At 35.6% G+C, this 23695-nt stretch overlaps 2 protein-coding genes and 1 long non-coding RNA gene across 4 annotated transcripts in view; 1 reads left to right on the forward strand and 2 right to left on the reverse strand.

Moving 5' to 3' along the window:
• The window catches only part of LOC149784520 (uncharacterized), a 168224-nt gene that overhangs the window by 41813 nt on the left and 102716 nt on the right, over positions 1–23695 (forward strand). The window lies entirely within an intron of this gene.
• On the reverse strand, positions 1175–13077 carry LOC149784521 (uncharacterized). 2 transcript variants are annotated; one of them, XM_089932612.1, is made up of 2 exons: positions 12485–13077; positions 1175–11332 (listed from the first exon to the last, which is right to left on the reverse strand). In XM_089932612.1, exon 1 carries the CDS (start codon positions 13045–13047, stop codon positions 12505–12507), a length of 543 nt encoding a protein of 180 aa, XP_089788738.1. In that variant the 5' UTR covers positions 13048–13077; the 3' UTR covers positions 1175–11332; positions 12485–12504. The 2 variants fall into 2 exon arrangements, with proteins under 2 accessions (XP_089788738.1, XP_089788737.1); XM_089932611.1 differs by having other exon boundaries at positions 12472–13077.
• Positions 13404–23695, reverse strand: part of LOC149784522 (uncharacterized) — a 32447-nt gene continuing 22155 nt past the window's right edge. Inside the window, exons 5-7 of the mRNA XM_089933333.1 lie at positions 21525–21646; positions 16067–16531; positions 13404–13586 (exon numbers count right to left, since the gene is read on the reverse strand). Of these exons, the coding sequence (XP_089789459.1) occupies positions 13404–13586; positions 16067–16531; positions 21525–21646 (770 nt within the window). The remainder of the gene's footprint in view (positions 13587–16066; positions 16532–21524; positions 21647–23695) is intronic.

Raw genomic sequence — 23695 nt, forward strand, 5'->3', positions numbered from 1 at the left:
ACCAAAACTGTGAAAATTCCCAATATATCTGTGCCACCTAATTCCTACATAAGGTTCTATATTTATTAACTTTAGAACTTAAAACATTTTATTGTTATATATAGAAACAACAGACGGACCTGCAACATTGTATCAACACTGTCATGCTGAAAGAATGCAGTCTGGTTCCCTTTGCTATATTCTCTCGTTGTGTCTGCTTGTATCCGAGTATGATAGGGTATCGTTTTCCTGTCCTTCACCCCTTCACTGCCTTTTGATGTCAAATGTGATATGCTTAATATTTGTGTATATAGTTTATGCTTGTGTGAAAGTATAAACGTAACCATTTTCTTTACTAACACGATATGTTTGCTATTCTATCACTTGTATGTTAAAGTAAGCATGTGTGAACATTCCTACCCTTTGCCCCATCTATCTCTGGATAGGTACTAGTGAGTGGTGATGTGTTTGTGTGTGAATGTTCCTACCTCATCCAGATCACCCCATCTTTGTATAAGTACAACTGAGTGTTGGCATGTTTGTATATAAATAGTCCTACCCTGTTCACCATCATTCCACTTGTGGTTAGGTGTAACTGAGTAATGATATGTTTGTGTGTAAACATTCCTACCCTTACTTTCACTGAACATCAGTTTGGCTCTCTTTGTCTATAGGGAGTATAGAGACTGAAATGACCTGTCTACTTTTTGTTTATAAGAGGACTGTAGAGGAGTTATAATGTTGTAATTCTGCCAACAGGTGTTTAATTTTCATTACAGCCCAGTCCCATATTTTACATCATGATTTATGGTCAACCTATGGGTATTTTTAAAGTTACTATTCCCTGTGCCCATTGTGACAATTTTTCCCCTCAAAAAATATAGAAAGAAAAATAACTATGGACACTAACTGGAAATGTCATCTAGATTTCATATTCAATTCCATTTGTTCCCTTACTGCCAATGCTAGATTAAATATTTTCCATTTTATGGGCACAAAAAGGCAGCAGTAGTATTAAATTCACACTGGTTGCCTGTAGCATTATTGTGCCCTTAGTAGTTCCCAATACTAATGAATGGCAGACATGTTACCCATTGCACTATAACCACAGTACGAAATCTAAAATGAATCTTTCAAGCCAATACAAGATATATTCTGTATAAAGATTAATGTGATAATAAAATGTCAGAATATCCCATTTTAAAACTTCTTTAATTTTGTCATATATGTTCTACTGAAAATGAGCAATAGAGCAGTCCATAATAATAATAATAAAAATAATAATAACAGCAATAATAATCCCATATTATCCCTTATAACAACTGATTATGACTGAACATAAGTGGCAATATTATTTAAAAATAATAATTTCATATTTTCTTATAACAAGCAAGGGACCAGTCATTAACTATGGCAACAATCACAATGATATTAATACAAATAATGATGACAATTACAACAAAGATGATAATGAATTGGAATCAGCAATACATTTGGTTTTTTTATTAACTCCACATTTGATACCCTTCCCCCTTACTTCAACTCAGGTTGGTTAAATAATGTAATGTAGAACTGATATTTTTGTGAAAAAAAATATATTCTCTGTACAGTCACAATGACCTCGACCTTTGGTTTTTGACTCCAAAAAACAAGTTTCTTCCACACCCCAAGTGCAAGCTTTCCATAGATCATCATCGATTAGGACAAAACTGTTGTAATGCACATAAACAACTTTCTATAATATAGTCACTGTGACCTTTATTTTACTTTACGAGCCCTAAGTATATAGTCATCTTGTATAACTCAAGTGCATGCTATCGATACCCCACAAAGTTTGGTTACTGTATATATTGAAAAACTCAAGTTATGGTGCCGATACGATTTTTTTTCTATAAAGTCAGTGACCTTGACCTGGGAGTTTCTGGGTCTGTAACTGATACAGGTTTTTGTACCTCAAGTGCATGGCATCCTCAAAGCTTAGTAACTATAGATGGTGTGCAACTCAAACTATTGTGTGGAAACCACTTGTTATCAGATGGACAGTCATCATAATAATGTTCCCACTTATGGCTGGTGTATAAAAAGACTAACATAAAGTGTAATTCATTAATAACCTGCAAATACCAAAAGCACACAACAAAAATAATACATATTATATGTAAGAGGGTCGACAACATAATCCAACATACCATGCGCCTAAAATACAAGTCCACAATAACAAGAAATAACCATTCATTGTCACCAAAGTAAAGACATATAATATTATCATACTATGCAGCAGTACCAACACTTCTCAAATACCACCCAATGTACAGGCAGATGGCTGAGACAAACTAGGGAATTGCAGTACACATAAACAATGCAGCATGAATATGGGTTATCATGAATAAATGAACACAAGAAAATTGTTTTAAAAACCCCATCTTATAGTACTGTATAACAACCTGCTTTACAAATAATTTTATTACCATTATCTATCATTCTATAAACAGTGACCAACTCATCTTGGAACAAGATACCAAAGTAGGCCTGATATCACTCACCTTGGTAACTGACAAATAAACCTTGCGAAGCAAGTTTATATATGTAGTGAAAATATGAAATGGAAAGAATGTGTGGCACACTCTCTATTATATATTACACAATTCGAGTCTTTCCAGTTTGATGCTGAAGAGAACAATTGGGTTGGGTGGTCATAATAAGTGTTTTCACCTCTTTATCCCACTCCATTTACCAAATGTGAATCACTGTTGAATAACCTGATTGTATTATTTTAGGGAAAAACCCAGCATTACTCGACAACACAATATTTCACAACACATGTATTTATATATACACCCATTGCATAATTACTAAAATATGTTTGACGGATTAACTTGCAGTAAATTTGCACTTACCAAGACTGGATGAATTCACAATGTTAGTTATTTAAATACCAACATAGACCTAAGATTATGTGTGACTAATACCATTTAATATAATAAATGAGACAAAATAAGCAATATACCTATGGTAGTATGCCACAGAATAATGAATATACCTGTGATAACCTTCAGGCATTTCAATATAGCAATATTATTTTTAAGTGAAAGTCTATTGTACAAACATATATTCTATTATACAAATATAGATATAGCCTTTGATCAAATATAACTATATTCTACCATACAAATATACCTATAGTCTATTATACAAATATACCATATTCTTTTATACAAATAAAGGTATAGCCTTTGATGCAAATATATCTATATTCTGTTATATAAATATACCTAATTATATTATACCTATGAGCAAATACTACTTGAACTCAACTCCTGCCATGACCTCTGCATCAAAAACACAAACCTCATCAGTCTCAACACAATGTGTTATGGCGATTTTCCAGATCTGAACACTGGCACCAACTCAACCTCATCAGCCAAACAATATCCTCATCACTTGCAGCTACCATAGCACAGAATGTTGGCACCACAACTGTACTTTAACGCCTAAAACAAGCTCTCTACTCCACCAGTCCTAGCACAAGTGACCATAGAGAATAATGTTATCGACAGCAAAGCCCTGTCAGTTTCTGGCCAACAGCAGAATAAGACCAATCAATGGTTCCAAGCAAACTCTAATAAAATGATCCTATTCATTAAAGCCAAATAGATAATCTTAGCCAACTACAAGAGTGCTCAAACCAAAATAAACAACTTTACAAATAATGAGGGCTTCCATAATCAATGCTCAACATACTTCAAGACATTGTGCCAAAGACTGTTGGATACAACTATGACAGAACATCAAGACAACAGATTCAGTCAACATCATAAGCGTGAATGATGGGATCAAGAATGTGACATGTCCTATTTAAAAAAGGCATTCCCTCTAATATCAGTTTCAAGGGTTAATAAAAATTATCATGATAAGCATATCGAGCATTGGGAATAACACTAATCAGAGCTGTATTCCTAGGGAAATAATGTTTTAATGATATAGCCTTCAATACCATCAAGAGATTATGAACCTAGGCCAAATTCTAGGATTAACCAACCATTTATAAACTTTAGCAAGACCATATATCGCCTAGCAAAGAGAAAGTCTCCTTGTACAGATGGCATACCAAACAATGTCAATCTACCTTCACACAAGGTCAGATGGAAAACTCTACAACTTTGCATGTGTCAGAGCCAAAACCATGATCTGCTAATATCTCATCAGGATCTGTTGTCTGTTGCCAATACATCAGTGACAAAATACACAGCAACGCATTTCCAAAACCTCACTTATTGATTTTCACATGTTTGCTATAGACTTAGGGTTTATCATCGACCTAATAGTGATGATAGTGATGGGTCAATCTGTCGAAGAGCCACCCTCCATCAATATCAACAAAGAATTTGACATCAGATTGAAATACCTTGGGTCTAATATCAATGACCACATTTCCTTTGACACAGATTTCAACTTCATGACATTTACTGGAAGGATAGAATTGCAAGTACAGAAGTCATAGGGCATGCACTCATCACCAGCAAGTTCACACTGCTAAGACAGCATCACCTATAATGGCTTATACATATACAGTGAATGGATGATTGATGTATACTCAGTGACATCTATTTTGAGCTGGTCTCTGGCAAAAGTTCCCATTTGCCATCACTTGCACTTCATATTTGTATGCAAGAAAGTTCTCAATGCATTGGACATTGATGTGGGCAGTTGTGGATGTACATGCGCAGGACCGAAGCAAATGGAAGCATGATTTCAACCAAGGACATAAAAGACATAAGACAACAGTTGCAAATATAAAATCAGAAAGAACCCACATAAAGAACAAGATGAAAGACATCAAGCAACCCAATACATTAGCTTAAAGTGTGACAGATGCAACAGAGAATGTCACTTTCATGTGGATCACTTCAGCCATAACAGACACTGTTCATCAACTGCCTGGCTATTTCAGAGAATGACTCCATAGTTTTTGAAGATAGAAGAATGCTGATATGATTATACAAGTATACCTAAAGTCAATTATACAAATCTGACAACGCAAATACCACACATAAATGATTATCTGGTGTGGATAAATAGGACATTGTGTAGAAAGTATGTTTCTTTGAAAATACTTAACCAACCACCTCCAGAGTCCAAGCCTCCCACAGATTTAAAAATCTCCCAGTCCATAATGTGTATACACAGGGAAGTAACTCTTAAAGATTAACTCCCTTTACCACTTTATATACAGGATATCATGAGGTTTAGCTTGGGCACTGTCTATAACTGGATGCTGGAATTGCACAAAGTGTTTGGGGACTTTATAGTAATGTAATTTTGTAAGTATTTTCCGAGAAATGTAATTTACTATAGTTTCCTTTATCTTTGAAATAATTATCAAATCACATTAACATTAGTAAAATAGCTAAGAGGAGGAGGAAATGCAAAATATCCACATTCTATTTAAAAACATCTTGTAGAGTTAAAAGAACTCTCCACTTTGAAGGGTAAAACTCTCCTAATGATAGCTGACACAATCAATTATAAGTGTATATACAGATGCAAGGAACTACCCTAAAGACTCTCACACTTGATAAATAGTTACCAATACAAGATATTTCTCGCATGAATACAGCCTTAGTTGACAGGTCCTACCAGAGTGTGCAGTTGTGTTAAGAGTGGTATGGTATGGGGACTATCTGGGCAGCAACCATGGGACCAGCTAGATTAAACTGTGATTGTATGGTCCAAGCCACACACAGTAAGAAGTGGTCTGGGTGTGCCAACTAATTTTAACGAGACATTGCATTGAATGCTAAGACTCATATACACAGCTTTAATTTCTTGATCTGAAATCCTCACTGGACGGATATGTTGTTGAGAGAGATCAAAGTATACTGGCTGGTCAGCTCCCTTTAGTAAGGATGATAATGCTTGTTGGGTTATGTCCTGTTTCCCTGGGTATAGTGGTAGTAAAGGATGGACTACATGCATGTCAGATAAACTTATAACATGTATCAGGTCCCGTAACCTTGCCTCTCACAAAGGATCGATCTGTGAGAGGGGTTCTAAAATTATATTCCAATTTCTAGCAGACGAAACCTTCTTATTAGTGATAAAAACTGATAGCATCATTACAACTACAGAACCGTCAGAATAAAAGACTGCAGGTAGTTTGGACCCATGGATAGAACAGGAAGCTCACTTACTCTAGAAAGTTTATTGGCTAGTGCATCTTGTATGATAGTTGCTTTAGCAAGCCTGTGGATAAAGGTCTGAACTCTATAGTTGAGCCATGTGAAGACCCCTGATCTATTCCACTTAGGGAAAAGGCAAGCGACGTCATTTGGGACAGATTACAGATGGTTATTAATGTCTGCAAGATCTTTGTTGCGACTAATGTCAAGACATCATTGGGGTATAAGTGTGCCAGAGACCATGGAGCAATATTACTTAATAGTTGGTTGCAAGTGTCCTACCTGACATGACTCGAACAATGCCAGTCACAAAAAGTGGCATTTCCAATTGTATACTTTAGAAGTGGAGGGTAATTGGGTCTAGCTGATGAGATCCTCTCCACAGCTGAAGACTGTTAGTTCATTCCACACAAGAACTGCTGGTGTGAAGGCGTGCATCAAGATTAACTCCCAGAAACGTCGTCAACGGTCCATTTAATGGGGACACAATGGTGGTCAGATTGTTGTACATCATGTCCAAAACAGGACTACCATTGGCTGGCCCTGCAGTTTGCACAATTGATGGAAGATAGATGGATTAAATGATCACTATGTGCAGTAACTGTTCCCTCCTTCATAAATTACTGGCCAGAACAATGAACCTGCCTGCAGTCCTAGTGTGTCATAACTGAATGCTGATTTTGATGCGGGGAACACCAATTGAGTTAGTTGCATATCAACATGCATATTCATTGTGACTTCGTTTCACCTTGGTTTCACCACTTGCTACTACCCTCTAAGCTGGCCCACTCGAACTTGACAAATTACATCTCAACATACTGTTGGGTTTCCAACGGAATTCTCAACATTAGCAATTAACTGTTCCGCCACAGAATCTGGAAGTATATGATTTCCAATGAAATCTTAATCTGCTGATCTAATCAACAGGAAATTGGACTCCACTGAGAGAAAACAGGCCAGTTGCAAAGGACACATGTAGATGCCTCTGCTGCAGTGAAGAGATAGACGAAATGAAGAACTCTTTCATGGGATAACTTTTCTTGGAAGAAGCTATCTCTGATGCTAGGACAATGCAGTCGATACATTTGGGAGAAAGATTAGGTTATATGGGTTATTAACCATTTACCTCATAGAGGGTATGGCTTTCGTACCCTTAACATGTAGCAAAGTTAACCAATGCAGTGCGCTTTAAATAGAGCACCTGTTGCCTGTTAAGCAGTGTAGTGTATGTTACTTTTAACAACAACTTTAACCATTTTACATTTTTGGTACAAATCTATTATGCATGGAAAAATGTAAGAGTAATGTCCGATCGTTATAGCTGTGTAATTATTTTTCACGGAAGAATATTTTGTGCTTTAAAATCTTGAGAGAACTCGTTCACCGTCAAGTCAGTGAGAACGGATTTCTTATAACTGTAGAGGCAACTCCTGTTCTGTATGTTTTCTGATTTCCTCAATACTTCCACTGAATAAGAGTAGGGACCCGAAAAGATTTTTGTTGTTGTTGTTGTAGGGCTTAACGCCATTTTTCAGCACGCGATTGGCTATACATGGCGGCCAGTATTAATGGTGGAGGAAGAACCCGGGAAAACCCCGGAAAGAACCACCGACCCACGAGAAGCTACTGGCAGGCTTTCTCACATACCCACATTAGCCGAATCCGAGACTCGAACCCACGCAGACAGAGGTGAGATGGCAGTGATCCGTAACGGAGAGCGCTTTAGGCCACTCGGCCACTCGGGGCCCCTACCCGAAAAGAAGGAAGCGCAAAGTGGTTGAGAAATACAGTGGGCAAGAGAGTATCTCTTCGTATTTATCTGAGGCTGTTATGGGGTTAGCAATAGTGTGATGGGCCACCCTGTTAATGACTTGGAAGATGCGCCTTATTGCATCTGAGTGTAATCATTCTGGGCATTTTCTGCCAAGTGGTACACAACATGAGAGGCCAAACCAGTAAATAAGAAACACAAATAATATTCCAGACAGGCTTGGAAGTGGTAATGAACAATTTGTCCACCCTATAATACAGATGGGACAACTCATTTCTGGCTGTGAAATCATTGTCAAGGATAGGTACATCCAGATGGTAGTTGTTACTGCCAAACATGTACCCACATGGAGAGAAAGTTGTCCAAAAGTCGATTACCAAAACAATAACAAGTCCTTGCTATTACCAATAACGCTGTTTTTTTCTTCTGATCAGTGACCTGTTATTTCCATAATCTTCAAAAACTATGGTAAAGTTCTAAAGAATGCTTACATGTCATCTTTGCCATCATCAACCGAATCCTTGATTTTGAATGTTGTATTTTTAACCGTGTGTTGGACATTCCATAGAAGGTAAGATATGGAACATGTCTTCTAAGGCAGATATGAAACTGAAATAAGTTCTTTCCATGGGAGAATCAGAATTATTAGGACATTCTAAGTAGGAATAGCCGTCAATTTGGGGGTCCTCTTCCTCCCATGGATATGTTCTGGGCTATGTCATACCGTATGGCAAAGACGAAGCCATCTCATTTGCATGCATTGCAGAAAGTATTCAACTCTGGAAGGCTAATATGACAAAGGTGGCTGGGACAGCATCGACAGATGGGGCAGGACTGATGGCTGGTTTGGTATAACCAGCCAGCTTTGGCTGGTTAAACCTCTGCACTTGTGTGCAAAGAACTAACATTACCAGTGCAGTCGGGTCGGCCATATGGCTGGAAGGGTGGCTGGCCAGGTGGCTTGGCCATCCATATATCAAAGTCAGCACAATATATTATCATTGATGATACAGATGAAAATGTCTGAAAATGAAACCCGTGTAGAGAGAGAGGAAGATACTTTCATGTCTAAAGGAAGGGTGTAATCTGGAGATAGCAGATGTATTTGATGGAGAAATCAACAAATCTGATCAAAGAATGTTCCCAAGGTACTTTCAAAACAAAGCGATGAAAACTGAGTGACCTTTATGGTTTTTGCTTGGGCTAATAGTTTTTTTTTAATAAACTCTAAGTCTGAAGAGTGAAATATATCTATCATTATCATACAATATAATGTATAAGTACATTCACAAGTCTAAATAAGTTTCAGTGATGCAATATGCAGCATAATTACAATTACAAGTCTAAACATATGTACTATTGTAGTGACACAATGTATAGTATAACAACAATGACAAGTCTAAATGTATCATTGTAGTGATGCAATATACAGTGCAGCTACAAGTTTAAATAAATGTATCAGTATAGTGATACTATATACTGTATGACCACAATCACAGATTAAATATCTTTTATTGTCATTATAAAATACAGTATAACTGCAATCTCATTTAAATAAATGATTTTTTAAACCTCTAAAGACAATCTGAGGGACATATTTGTATGTTTTTCAGCCATACTGTTTCCAAAATATTTAAGAATTTTTAGGGGCGCTGGGTCACAAAAACAAAAACATAAGGATCATGTAGGGCATCGGGTATAAAATTTAAAGGATATTGTAGGACAAATCATATTATGTAGAAAACTTGCTAATATTGAAACTAAATGCAACATTGTAACTACTTGATTGCAAAGTAAACATTATTAATAAATCAAACATTTAATCAAATAGCATATATCATCAAATAAAAGTCATTGAATGGAATGACACTCTAATGTCCGAAACAACTTAAAAGAATATCAGGCAAGTACATTTATTCTTTTTAACCACTGAACGTTGAAACCATCACTTCTTTCATTGGAGTTAATATCTTCAAATATATACCCATCTGACAGTCACCATTTTCACTTTGGACTAGCTAGATATCAAATGTATTGTAGTTCAAATCCAAAGATGCAAGACCTTTATATTTTGACCAACTGGATCTCATGATAAGTGTTTTTGTGAAAATGGTATGTTACTATGACTACGGTATACATTCATCAAAATTACCTATAACAACATTTGCAAGACCAATTCCATTTAGAACAAACCAGACATAGTATGAAATCTTTGAGTGAAAAATCCATGGAACTATCACCATAGATTCAGAAGTCATAACAAAATTTGATGGTTATGTTGCAGGTCAGATCAGCACCATTTCCATTTTACAACTAGAAATTGGAAGAAGTTTAGGAGGAGTAGTGACAATAATCTTGTGCAAACCAATAATACACAATGGATGCTGGACACTGTGTTATGGAAGTATGACCACTGCATGAGCTCATATGGTCTATAAATATTCACAGTGAAGTAACTTAGTAATTCAACTTCTTTTCAATGTTGACAATACCCTGTTGAAGTTCAGGATCAATATAAATATCCAGTGTTTGACACAATGTCACTAAAGGCCTCTTTGTAATTTTTCTTGCTGTATAGCTCCCTGAAAACACTAAATGTATCATCTTACACGTGAACATCATAAGTGTCTGTGTATGGCATACAAATAAGGGCAATTACTGTGTGAGTAATAGTGTATGTGTATAATGCACAACTAAGGGTGATTACTATTAGCAATAGTGATAGCAAACATATGGCATTGCAGGATCCATGCTGCTCCACCACAGCGTTGGGAACAGTACATTTAGGGACTTTAAAACATCAGTAACAATATACTCAGAAATCCTAGAGCTAATGAATTTGTTCAATCAACATTACTTAGTATTTTGCAAGACAATGGTTCTGATTTTCCTTGGTGAAAGCACCACTATTAATCAGTATATCCAACAATTAACAGGAATAATCTCAGCAGATAACACTATAATTAGTTAGTGTCTGCTCACCGCTTACACATGCAAATGGACAGTCACAAGACTATGTATTTCGCAATTGTTCCTATAGACCTTACACATCACACTGTTAGGCCCTAATTATACTATATACAGTTAAGGTTTGGGATTATGTATGATGCTGGATCCTAATTATGTCAAAACCACTAGTGTCCCTTGGTATGGGCTTATGCACAATGCTTGGTTCAACAATAATGTCTAGACATGGGATTATGCATGATGCTAGGTTCTAGTTATGGCCATGACCAGCAGAAGCTCTTGGCATGGAATTATGCATTATCTAGGTTCTATTAATGGCCACATACAGTAGTGTCTCTTGTCATCGGACTGAATATTCTGAGGACATTTCTGCTGGTTACTGGAATCCAGTTTAACATCCCTCTTCCAAAAGAGGGGTAACTCTGGCTGGTCACACCTGAAAAGTACAGTTCTTGCTATAGTTTCCACTTTACAAACTCCCATGGACTGCTAAAAATCAGTCAAGAAAAAAGTAGGCTGTACATTTTATATCATCTAATTCGTAACACCTGGCCACATTGGAATTTATACATGTGTAATTAAACAAAGCCCATTACTTTATATGTGTGCAAAGATAGGTTTTTATATCTAGTTTTCCATGCAAAAGGTTCAATGAAATTAGTAAAGAATAAATTTAGAAAGTGAATGTCTTTCAATTTACTTACATCCATTATAACTGCACTTGACAGAACATCCACTTCCACATATATCAAAGTAATGCAAATAAAAAACATACATCATTGGAAAATCCTTTATGGCCAAGAATGTGCCTTTACCTACTCTAAAGAAAATAAGTTGATGTCCCTATAAAATAAATAACCTCATATTAATTACTGTATGAAATAGGAAAAACATGCTATGAACAGTTTCTAAAAAAAAATAGTTCTTGTTGATGTGAGGATAATGCTAGTTTTCAGCATGTGAAAGGCTGTACAAATCAGTCAGTATATGTGGTGGATGAAGAAACATGGAAATCCCCAGAAAGAACCATGGACCATGGGAAACTACTATAAATCTATCTCACAAGCACACATTGGTCGAACTCGAGACTCAAACCCACGCAGAGGAAAAATGTCACTGATTTGTAAAAACAAGCAACCTTCATACCAATCAACTACCTTGGGCTCCAAAACATTTCTGTAACATTATAATTAAATGCTGTACTGACGTAAAATGGTATTTATTAAGTTTAAAAATTGATTCTCCACAGATAAACGATGAAAGCTTTTATCAAGCCCCAGAACATGTAAGGAAAACAACAATTTATTACCACTTTATAAAACTGCAATGTAGCATTATCTGCATATGATATGATGATACAGTATTTAGATTATGAAAGTCATTTACTTGAGTCTCACACTCAATATTGATCTTACACTAGTAAATACTCCAATTAGCTATCCAGAAAGCTTACAATTTAAGCCACATACACAAAGATAGGATGGTTAAGTTGAAAACATTTTACAACCATTTTTCATGATAAGTAGCATTCTGACTCTTCTATGTTATCCTACACACTGCACTTATACTTTGTACCTGTTGCTAATACCTCACGATTTATATTTGCAGCTAACAGGCTTCATAGATGGAGATAACCTGTCTCTTTTGCTTCTCAAACTCTTGGCTGTACACCTGTCCACCCATTACAGCTTCAATGTCATGAAGTACAGTGTCAAATTTGTTCCAGTAATCTTCTAAGTCTTGTCGACTAATCTTCCCATCTGGGGAATGACCACTGATATGATTCCTATATGAACGAATTCGCTCCACACTAGCTCCTAGAGAGATGTCTCTAGGTTGATCTTGCGGATCATTTCCCCAGCCTGTTGCTGGAGCAGAAACTGTGCTGACATTTCTGATCAAAGTATACAGTAAGGAAAGGTCGAACTGGTCCACTGTTCCTGTTGTTAGCCCCTGGGGATCAGGGAAAACCAGTTGACTTTGATCTGGATTAAGAAGGGGTCTTCCCTGTCTCTTGGTCAGGTTGACTTTATTGGCTAGGATTGCTTGATAGATGTCTTTGTATGGCACAGGAAAGTTGGTAAGGAGAATGTCTCTCAGAGCATTTCCACAAACAGTTACAAGAGCAACACAGAGACGAGCATGATTCATGTGCTCAGGTGTTATGGGTGCATCAGGATCATGCCCCTGAAGAAGGAGAAAGGCCAATATTATTACAACACCCATATCATCAATGGCTAATTACATAGTAAAAATGAGAATTCAAGTGATCATGCTAATGTGGACAACGTAAACAAATGTCTTCTTATATGTACGAAAATCAGGCTAGAGCTCGACATTTGTCAACAGTGTTATACAAGTTTCATTTAAATTCTTTTAAAAAGACTGTTAGTGCTAAATTCCAAAGGTAAATACCTAGAGGAAAGATTCATGTTGGCAGGAAAGGATACACAAGGTCTATTCAAAAAAAAAAACCCAATCAAGAGTTGTATTTCTATAAATAGATTCTAGTGAGTAGTACTGTAAGGTGGCTTAGGATACATCTCCAAGCTTTTGTCTGGCATATTTACATAATTAAACAGTAATAAACCATCTTTTCCTAGATGGATAACAATTTTCAGAGTGGTGATAAAGATGATGGAAAATGTATATCCTTTAGGGTGCAATGCTAATTTAAAAAATGTCTCAACCTAAACTGACAATTAAAACAGAACACAGATACCCAAATCAGTCAATGGAATGATAATCATATGATATAAATTTATTTAAAATGATACCAATATAATCAAACAGATTAGAGCTATAAATCATTCCAAGCAGGATTTGACCTCAGGTAACATCATGTATCACCTAGCTCCATGCATTATTATGCTAATCCACATGGTCATGATCTCATCCCCCAAAAAGGATTAACTAATTACACAGTAAAAATGAGAATTCAGTTGATCATCATGCTAATGTGGACAACGTAAACAAATGTCTTCTTATATTCTGTTGAGATAGAAGAACATGTTTTCCCTTTCACCACAAAGTGGGAGTCTCAAGCTCTAAAACATGTGCGAAAATCAGGATAGAGCTCGACATTTGTCAACAGTGTTATACAAGTTTCTTTGATATTCTTTAAAAAAGACTGTTAGTGCTAAATTCCAAAGGTAAATACCTAGAGGAAAGATTCATGTTGGCAGGAAAGGATACACAAGGGCTATTCATAAAGACAAACCAATCAAGAGTTTTATTTCTATAAATAGATTCTAGTGAGTAGTACGGTAATATTGTAAGGTGGCTAATAATATATCTCCGATTTTTTATCTGGCATATTTACAAAACGAAACAGTATTAAACTGTCTTTTCCTAGATGGATAACAATTTTCAGAGATAGTGTTTCTATGCAATATCATGCGTATGAGATATGAAAAAACTACCTTGCATGTATTTATGTATGTACAAATAATTTGCAGTTGACAATAAATTGCATAATTACTAAAGTCCATAAAATAGCAGTTGAGTGTGTGAATTGTAGCTTTAGTCCTTTGTGTTTATTATATTTTTCTCTATTATTCACTATATAATATGATAACATGTAGTCATGTTTTGGTGTGTTGGATCCCAAATAAAAGCATAAACCACAAAACTGTTTTGGCCACTTCCATATGAAATCTCCATAATGGCTGTATAATTCAGAACCAAATATAATGTTTTGGATCCAATTAGGGGAACAACAATAGTGCTGTAATTCAAGGTATAATTGTTTGACACACAATAATGTCAATGTTTTCCTTGGAAAAGACACTTAGCTCCCAATGGCAAGGCATGCTACTTTATATTCAATAAAAGTTATGTTACTCCCTTGAAAAAAGCTAATAGCTCAAATTAGTTTCAAATAACACTTAGAATAGGTTGGAACCAGCTGTTGCAGAAAATGCCAACAAATTCTGACAGAAACTCTGCCACATTCCAAATAACTGATCAATCTTGTGTAGGTACAATAAAATACATATTTATTCCAAAATGTTATATAAAACCTAAATGACAGAAAAGCAATGCATATTTACACTCCAAGTTAAAAGAAATCCCACCTGACTTTATAAACAAAGTTTCAGACAACTCCACTACAAGAAAGAAACAGGTATAATCATTTTTGTTTTGTTGTAACATCCCTATAAGCTCTCAATTATTAACAACAAATGAACTGGTATAATCATATATGCTTCCATGGGATATCCTTGCGAGTGCCCAATTATTAATGAACAACAGTACCCACTAATCAGCAGTGATTCTTACTGTGCATATTTGTTTTCTAACAGTTATTCAATAAGGTACATATACTTCAACAAGTGATTTGTCTTGGCAAATAAATAGTTATTAGTCATAGAAAACCTAAACATCAAAGTCAAAACAAGTCAGCTGCAGAATTGGTATTAAAAATGAAACACACATTATAATGAGAACAGAATGCAGTGAATATGTTTCCATGCACAAAATCTGTTCTAATTTTGACACTGTAATACAATCTAATATTCTGCCTGAATGTAGAAAAGTGTTGTGCATGCTGACAGCAGTGGATGGAAAGCCACTTTTAAGATAAAAAATAAATGTCATAAATCCATGCTGAACAAAAAAATATTCTCAAATTCGTAAATGGATAAAGTATATTTACTTTGACATAATTGTAGAACTTTGTTAAATGATCCTAAAATGTTGATACAAGAAATGCAGATAACACTAACATGTGTCAACATAGTAAATAAGAGATCAAACAACCATTCTAATAATATAAATAATGCATGTGTCCTCTACACAACAGTCCATTCATTGGTATTCAGCTGAATCATAACATGACCTAATGGCTGACGTGGAAAATCACACATAAAGACTTAGTATGTCTTGATTGTATCTATTCCTGACAATGGTCCCTGTACCAATAGACACTACTGCCACAGAAAAATGTCATGTGATGTCATATGACATATTGAGATGTACTAAATATATTTTTGCCATCTCACATGGGAACCATTCTCTACAATGTTCTCTGGTGGGCTACTGTGACCGCATCTATAGCTCAATCACTTCGAAGCCAAACTGGACAACATTACAGGAGAACAATATCTCAGACGAAGGCAATATTATAATAGAATTTCACCTTCATTAAGAAATATTGAAAACAACTCACTTCATCTGCAAGCCACACATGGCATGGCGGAGATACACGCAACTCGTATTGTAAGTTCTGGCCCAGGTAAGATGTAATCTTGGAGAGATTCAGTGTAATGAACCTTCTAACTCTGCTGCACAGCTTTGCATCGGGTGTCTTGACTTCATCAATCACCATCCTCGTTATTCTTGCAAACACAACATGGTTCTTAAAGTAGAGGGTCAATCTGTGGAACAGGTCAATGTCGAAAACACAGCAGCCACAGAAAATGAGATTTTCTGATATCTCCTTCTTCTTGGCAACTGGCCAGTGAGCTACACAGGCAGCAAGAAGCCTATGAAAAATAGGAGAAGGCAAAAATTTCCCAGTAAATACGCAGCACAGAAGTGATGTGCTCACCATCTGGGGATCTTGCTCTGGGGAGATAACTTCTTTTGGAGATTCCTGACGAAGCATACAAGGAGCAAGGAAGTAGGTCTCCTCCTAAAAGAATATATAAAAAACACACATACACACTCAAAGAGAAAGACATTTCATCTCAGGATGTTTTGTATTCAGCAGATATTTTTTTTAAAACACAAACCCTTTTTAAGTGTTCTAGTTTTATTAATGGGAACCATAGTTGATGATGCATCTGCATCATTGGTACTGTTGTGGAAATATGAAAGTCCTCTGTCTAAAATGCTTCTATTCAATGAGGTCTAATGCTCCACTTTTATGAAACTAAATGTGTGTGTGACTTTTGAATTTTTAATGTAGCTTTAACAATGTTTCAATCATATAGCTACAATGTCTGCAGTGTGGCAGTTTGTAGTGATGTCTATCACTGCGGTTTCATGCTGCAGACAGGTAGCATGATGTCCCCCCAGTTTCCATATCCTGACACCAGGCTGACCAGTCCTAACGCTATGAGAAGAAATCAATTAAATAAATTTTTATGTTTAGCGACACTTGCGCATTTGATGATAGATGGGCTTCATTTTGAAAATCTGACAGACATTTAGAGCCTTGAAGGTCAGTGTTGTTCTTTGTCATTAATTGAGGTGGAGGGTGGGAGGGGTAGGGACAGCATTGAGCCATTGTTGGACCATAGAACAGGCTCACACGGCATTATTGCCAGGTGAACTAAAACCCCATAAGCTCTGTTATTCTGTGGAATTTAGTCAAAATCTGTGCAGCTCATGCAGTTTAAAGTATAAGAAGAATTTATGCTAGGCATATTAAATGGTCAATATGCATCAATATTATAATCTGAAAGCCCTGTCTGCCTGGATGCTTTTAGGTCAAATAGTATGAATTTGGAAGCCGTTTCTGTCTGGATTCTTTTAGGTAAATAATACGCTTTGGAAGCCCTGTCTGCCTGGATACGTTTAGGTCAATAGAATAATCTGAAAACCCTGTCTGCCTGGATACTTTCAGGTCAATAGTATAATCTGAAAGCCCTTTCTGCCTGGATACTTTCAGGTCAAATAGTATGAATTGGGAAGCCGTTTCTGTCTGGATGCTTTCAGGTCAATACTGTGATTTTGATAGCCATTTCTGCCATGTTGCTTTCAGTCAAATATCTATGTGGTTGATCAGAAGTGTTTTTCCACTATTTGGGGAATGAGATTTATATTTGATGATTGATTGACATCATTGATACCAAACAGAAAGCCCTTCACACCAGAGTGCTTTATGTTTAATTTGGCTAAACAGTTTTGCAGTCTTTTACGCTATTTTAAGAACTGCATTTTTTACAATAGATAAACATCATTAGTACAAATTATAATTCTTTTCAAGCCAGCCTGCTTTGCACCTACTTTGGCTCAATTCAGTGGCATTTGAGAAGAAGTTACTGCCAGCATACCCCAAATGTGATGTTTTCAGACATTTAGATACAAAAATGTCAGTATTCCTCTCTCATAATTTTTTTTGAGGGTGGTGGGGAACTTCGCACCTGCTGGCATTCAGTTTGTTATCATAACAATATGAATTTGGGTTATCTTCATATATTCATCTCTTTACAATAGCAGTGCCTTTAATACTGAACAGGATAAATACATTAATCAAAGAATATAAACTTTACATTATGTGTGTATTTCCTCTCAACTTAATTTCTTCAACAAATTTAATAATACTGACAATACAGATTGACTTGAGGCAGGAAATGATATACTAAATAAGATCAAATGGATGAAAATAACTTACATTATCATGTTCCTTTATTGGTCATCAGCAGACAACATTCATAACATATTTTAGAAGATATTTAAATAACAGTAACAGTCAATCGAGATCTTGAAAAAGGATATAAAGCATGAAATTCCTATTTGCCAAAGAATAGTCAATGAAGCACGAGAACACGTCAAAGTAACACATTTTACATGGGAAAATATTGCATTTTCCAAACGTATGTATGCACAATAATTCAAGGATGTATGTAGGACAGGGTATGATGTCACGTCAACACTGCCCTGACTATATAGTTTCACCTGAAAACTAAGTTCTTTATATATAAATGTAAAATTTTCAACCAACTCAAGGAAGATAAACCCTTGAAAATAAGAGAGACCATGTAGCCCTACAAGGTAAAAGATAAAAGGAAAGGACATTATAATTCTTTTAAAAAGTACCGTATTTTCTGGCGTATAAGTCGATACTTTTTGACTTGAAAGTTCGGTCTTCGTCTTATACTCCGAATCGACTTATATATGGATTGTGTCATTGAAATTGCATCGACCTATATATGGATTACAGTATCCGGTATGCTATTGACATTGCTCTATAATTGGCATAATCGAAAACAGGTCACATAGAAGTACAAATTCATGTTTAATTACTATGTCAATAAATTGTCATAAACTAATATGACTGCGTTTATATTTGTAAGTTTTGTCATTATTTATTTTGCATTCTGCGTGTTTTTTCTTATTTCTCAAACATAAAATAAAAGAAAACAATTTACCGTACCGGTAAAAACTTCACCGGGCCACATAGCACACTTAGGTCTATACTCCATAGTGTACTGTATTAATTCAAAGCATATTGTTTGTTCCTAAAAAAAAGATATGAAATAGCTGGTCCATTAATATTTGATATTCCAGTATAATGTTGGACACACGTGAGCAATTACCGGCATAGCTTTTTAATTGATCCAATTGATCCTACAAAGGGATGTAATCCATATTAACTCGAGAGTTCTATGATTATTTATAAAATAATGTAGATCATGCATTCTACTGAATCCCCCAAATCATATGTTTCTAATTGTATTTGACAAAGTTTCTCAAATAAATTAGGTTTAAACTACACTAAAATCAGATATATGGATGGACTACCAGTATTCATAGATCATCAGTGATCCATGATTTTTAGTTTCGCAATTCAGTTTAAAGCAAATTGTAATGTCAACACTTCACCTATATTCATTCTTAACCAGCTGACGATTTGGTGTCTCTCTTTGATTATACCGGTTGTTGATAAATTGGTCTTTGGTTTCCAACAACAATCAAAGCCAGTTGCCGCAATTGTTTAGACCTTGATATTGGCTTTAGCTACCGATACTAGTTACCATATTGCCGGTACCCCATTGTTCTTTATCATTAATCCGCATCAATTACGCTACCCGTTTTTAATATCAATGGGATTAAGTACAACAGGAAATGATGCCCACTCCCTTCTCTAGATGTAAATAATGAATTTAGCCATGGGCATTGTTTTCATTGCTATAGTACGGGCACATTTTAATGAGTTCGGTATATTTTGATCAATCTTTTCATAGCATGCACAGCCACGTGGCTCTTATTGCAATGGATATCATAATTAAAACAAATATGGTTTAAACTAAACTAAAATCAGATATATTGTGAGCGCGTGCATGCTTGTGTGTGTGCGCACGAGAGAGAGAGAGAGAGAGAGAGAGAGAGAGAGAGAGAGAGAGTGAGTGAGAGATGAAAAAATTGTCCGTGTACAATATCGTTCTTTTATTCAGGGCGGTTTTTATTTGTAGCTTTTGCAAAGAGAAAAAAGACGGTATTTTGAGTTACCTGACGATTGTGATAATCCTCATGTATTACGAGCCTACTATATTCCATTATCAATAAACATCTCTAAATCAGCAATTCATTCTTGTTTTCATTACGATGTACATTGTCACAACAACCACATGGCTATGCAGTGTTATTTACACGGTAATTAAACATGCTTAGCGCTTTGGCTATAACTGAAACCAGACTGAGGGCAAGAATCGACAGAATAGGTCAGATCAGCGAGGCTGCCAGTAGGGAAATGAGGCTTATTTTAGGGAAATGAAAATCTGTCAACATTTTATTGAAGTCATTGTCCATACAAAATTTGTTATAAGGACAAGAGATCATACCCATTACTTTGTATTCGAACTCGCCGATAAAGATAATAGTGGGGTATAGCATTGAATAGATTAGTAATAAAATGTTAATTATATCCAAGTCCAAACAGAACAAACACTTAAAAAATAGTGTATATATATATATATATATATATATATATATATATATATATATATATATATATATATATATATATACGAATCGATTTAATGGAGTCCGTGACTTTCAAACTTACGATAGAAAATGACAAGTTTGTATAAGTTACGTTCGTAACTACAGGTAATAAAATGAACTACAACATGGATGTGCTTTCAATTATAATAAGACAAGCATGGACTGTTTATTCAGCTGTGTCAATTGATAACAAAATATAGCAGTTCAGAAGTAAAAGCACAAGCATGTTAGCATCGGTAATGCAATTTCACGATTGCCGGTAATATGGAATATCATACAACGATACCATCAATATTCATGCAGCCAGAAGTTACTACCGGTAGTATAAAATACAAAGCCAAGTTATTGACCTGGTCTCGTCTTATACTCCGAATCGACTTATATATGGACGAAGGATGGAAAATTTACAAAATTGGTCAATTCGACTTATACTCCGCATCGACTTATACGCCGGAAAATACGGTATATGAAGTAAAAGATGTTCAGATATTTTCACCTAAGCATATTAATATAGGTCATAGTGAGTTATTTTCAAATTAAGTGTGCTAGATTTACACATAAAACCGTATGACCTGACCGTGGCCAAACTTACAATGGGAACTAACTGTAATTCAAATGTTACACCATGATGGACACAAATATGTAAGGAGAGAAGGAAATGACAAACTGATAGAAAAAGGAATGGAAAGATGGACATATAATCAGGTATATACTAACTGAACATGTTTATCAGGATTTCAAGCATGGCAAATATTTCATTTGAAAACAAGTTTATATTGTTACCAGTTCTGCAATTTATTTTTTGCAAAGATCTTTCCGTACTTCAGTTTTACAAATGCAACATTCTTATTCAGAAGTATTTTTATGTTTAACATGAAACACTCTGCCAATAGATAAAATTTACAAGTAAAACAAAATGACAAAGAAAATGTGGAACAGTAATATCAACTAACCTTCTCTCCAATCTCACTAAATGACCGTGGCTTTGCAATGATGTTTAATTGCTCCAATAAAAGTAAAATATGATTTCTGTGGGCATGGAATTCCGGATGCTTCTCCTTGGTCCAGATAGCATCTGTGAAAGAAAAGAACCTAACTTTAGGATGCAATATACTTTTGAAAACGTTTATTTAAAAGCATCAGAAACTTGGAAGTGAAATTGTTGCATTTATTTCATTGTCAATAGAATGTATATTTTAAAAAAATAAACACAACCAACAACAAAAAGTTCAACAAACCCAATTCGTTCATGTTTGTATTTCTCAATTTTGCTATGATACTGAGAATAATAATAGTCATGCCAGCTATTCCAGGGTATTTATGCATCTTGACTCCCCATTGATGGTATCTTAAACTGTATTTAATTCCAGTTTAGGACAGGATATCTGTAGTCAGTAGCACAATTAATGAAATAAAGTGGATGTATTGAACATTCAAGCAGAACAGTAACTATATACATGTATTAACAACTGACTCAAATATCTCCATAAAGAATCAGGAAATCAAACTTAAACAGATGAGACACAAATCAGGTGTTCTTTCTTACCCAATTTTATGAAATGCGTTATGATTTTATTTTCATTATCAAGAGCCTCTAATGAGGTTAAAAGAAAGATTATAATATTAACTCATGTTGTCTGCCATGGAAGTAAGTAGCATAAATGTTGCTGGAGATACTGTCCTGCATTCTGAAAGTGATACAATTTTGCCCAGAAAATGACAAACTATTGTGGTTAAACTCTTTGGCACCCGCTTTGCTGGCGTCTATGTGGCAGTAACAAAGGAGGTTGGGAAATAGAGGTGCAGTCTGAAGATAGTCTTTTGGCAGTCTTTAGACTTCGAGGATTTGAGCAGGAATGCATCTTTCCCCATCAGCTATACATGTATGCTAATGGAATTGTCTGAGGAATTGGAGTGTGGGCACTGAACTGCTTTGTTTATTACACAAGCCATGCACTTAACTCCTGGGCATGTCTCAACAGTGGGGTCTAAGCTACACTCTGACTGCTAAAATATGGTCCATAAGACCAAGTTGATCATGGAAATAATAGCAATCAAGTTAATAACAAGTGGAGCAAGTCCTTCTTACTTCTTTGTGCCCTATTCACATGGATATATATAGATTTTTCTACATATCGTACAGGTTGTCAGGGAAATGTTTCCACCAAATGGAACATAGGTATTTCTTGGGCATTTAACTGTTATTTAAATGTCAAAATAAATTGGTAGGGATAATAGCCCAGCAATGGTGCCAGTTTGAAATGATCAATGCAAGCTCTTTTCAGAAACAAACCAGCTGTACAGTCCATCCAAGAAAGTTCCTCTCAAAATAAAACTGTATGTAAAGCTCATGACATAATCTAACTTTCAGAAGTATATAATTTCACATTACTAGGTGTATTTCAGTAATAACAATAACCAAACCAATTTCATATCTCCCTTACAAGAGCAAATGTTTCCATTCACTTCTCTTTCATTTGCCCCAGACAACGTATGCTGCAGCTATAAGGATTTTGTCTCACCCTCCCTTACTTTGCTTTAACACAGGCACCATTGGCTGTAGTTCTGAGGCAGAATCCCTTAACCATATACTCATTATCTTAAGAAATAATGCACCGACTACATCCTCAAGGAAAAGATTGTTATTGCCTATTAATTTACTGCATACTGTAAGACTAAATGGGTACTCTCTCTGCTTATTTCTGCATTAAACCTATGCTGATATATCACTACTCTACCAAGCTCACCAGCTTAATAGTCATCTGTTGAAAATTACCTATCTGTGCCAGTGACTATACAACCAGTTATATTAAAAGTTCAACAAGCTACTAGCTGATACCGCTAAACCCAACATTTTGTCAGAAGCACTTGTTTGGCTAGATTTGCAATCACAATATGGTTTAGTATTTTGTGTTCCATGTTGGTTTGTTTCCTCAACCTTTTTTGTTCAAGTCTAACTCATTTACCCATCCCTCCAAACTTTAAATCCACATCATTATCTTATACATGATAATATTATATTTTGGGAAATATTGAAGAGTTTCTAAAAGTACACATACCATTTAATACAGGAAAAGTAAATGACTACACTTCGATATTGTACCCCATGGTGCCCATTATCTCC

The sequence above is a fragment of the Sinohyriopsis cumingii genome, chromosome 14 (genome assembly GCF_028554795.1).
Source record: "Sinohyriopsis cumingii isolate HCF-2022 chromosome 14, ASM2855479v2, whole genome shotgun sequence".
Taxonomy (NCBI): domain Eukaryota; kingdom Metazoa; phylum Mollusca; class Bivalvia; order Unionida; family Unionidae; genus Sinohyriopsis; species Sinohyriopsis cumingii.

Coding starts and splice junctions, on each gene's coding strand:
- LOC149784521 (XM_089932612.1), bottom strand. CDS start 13,047: ATGAATCATGCTCGTCTCTGTGTTGCTCTTGTAACTGTTTGTGGAAAT.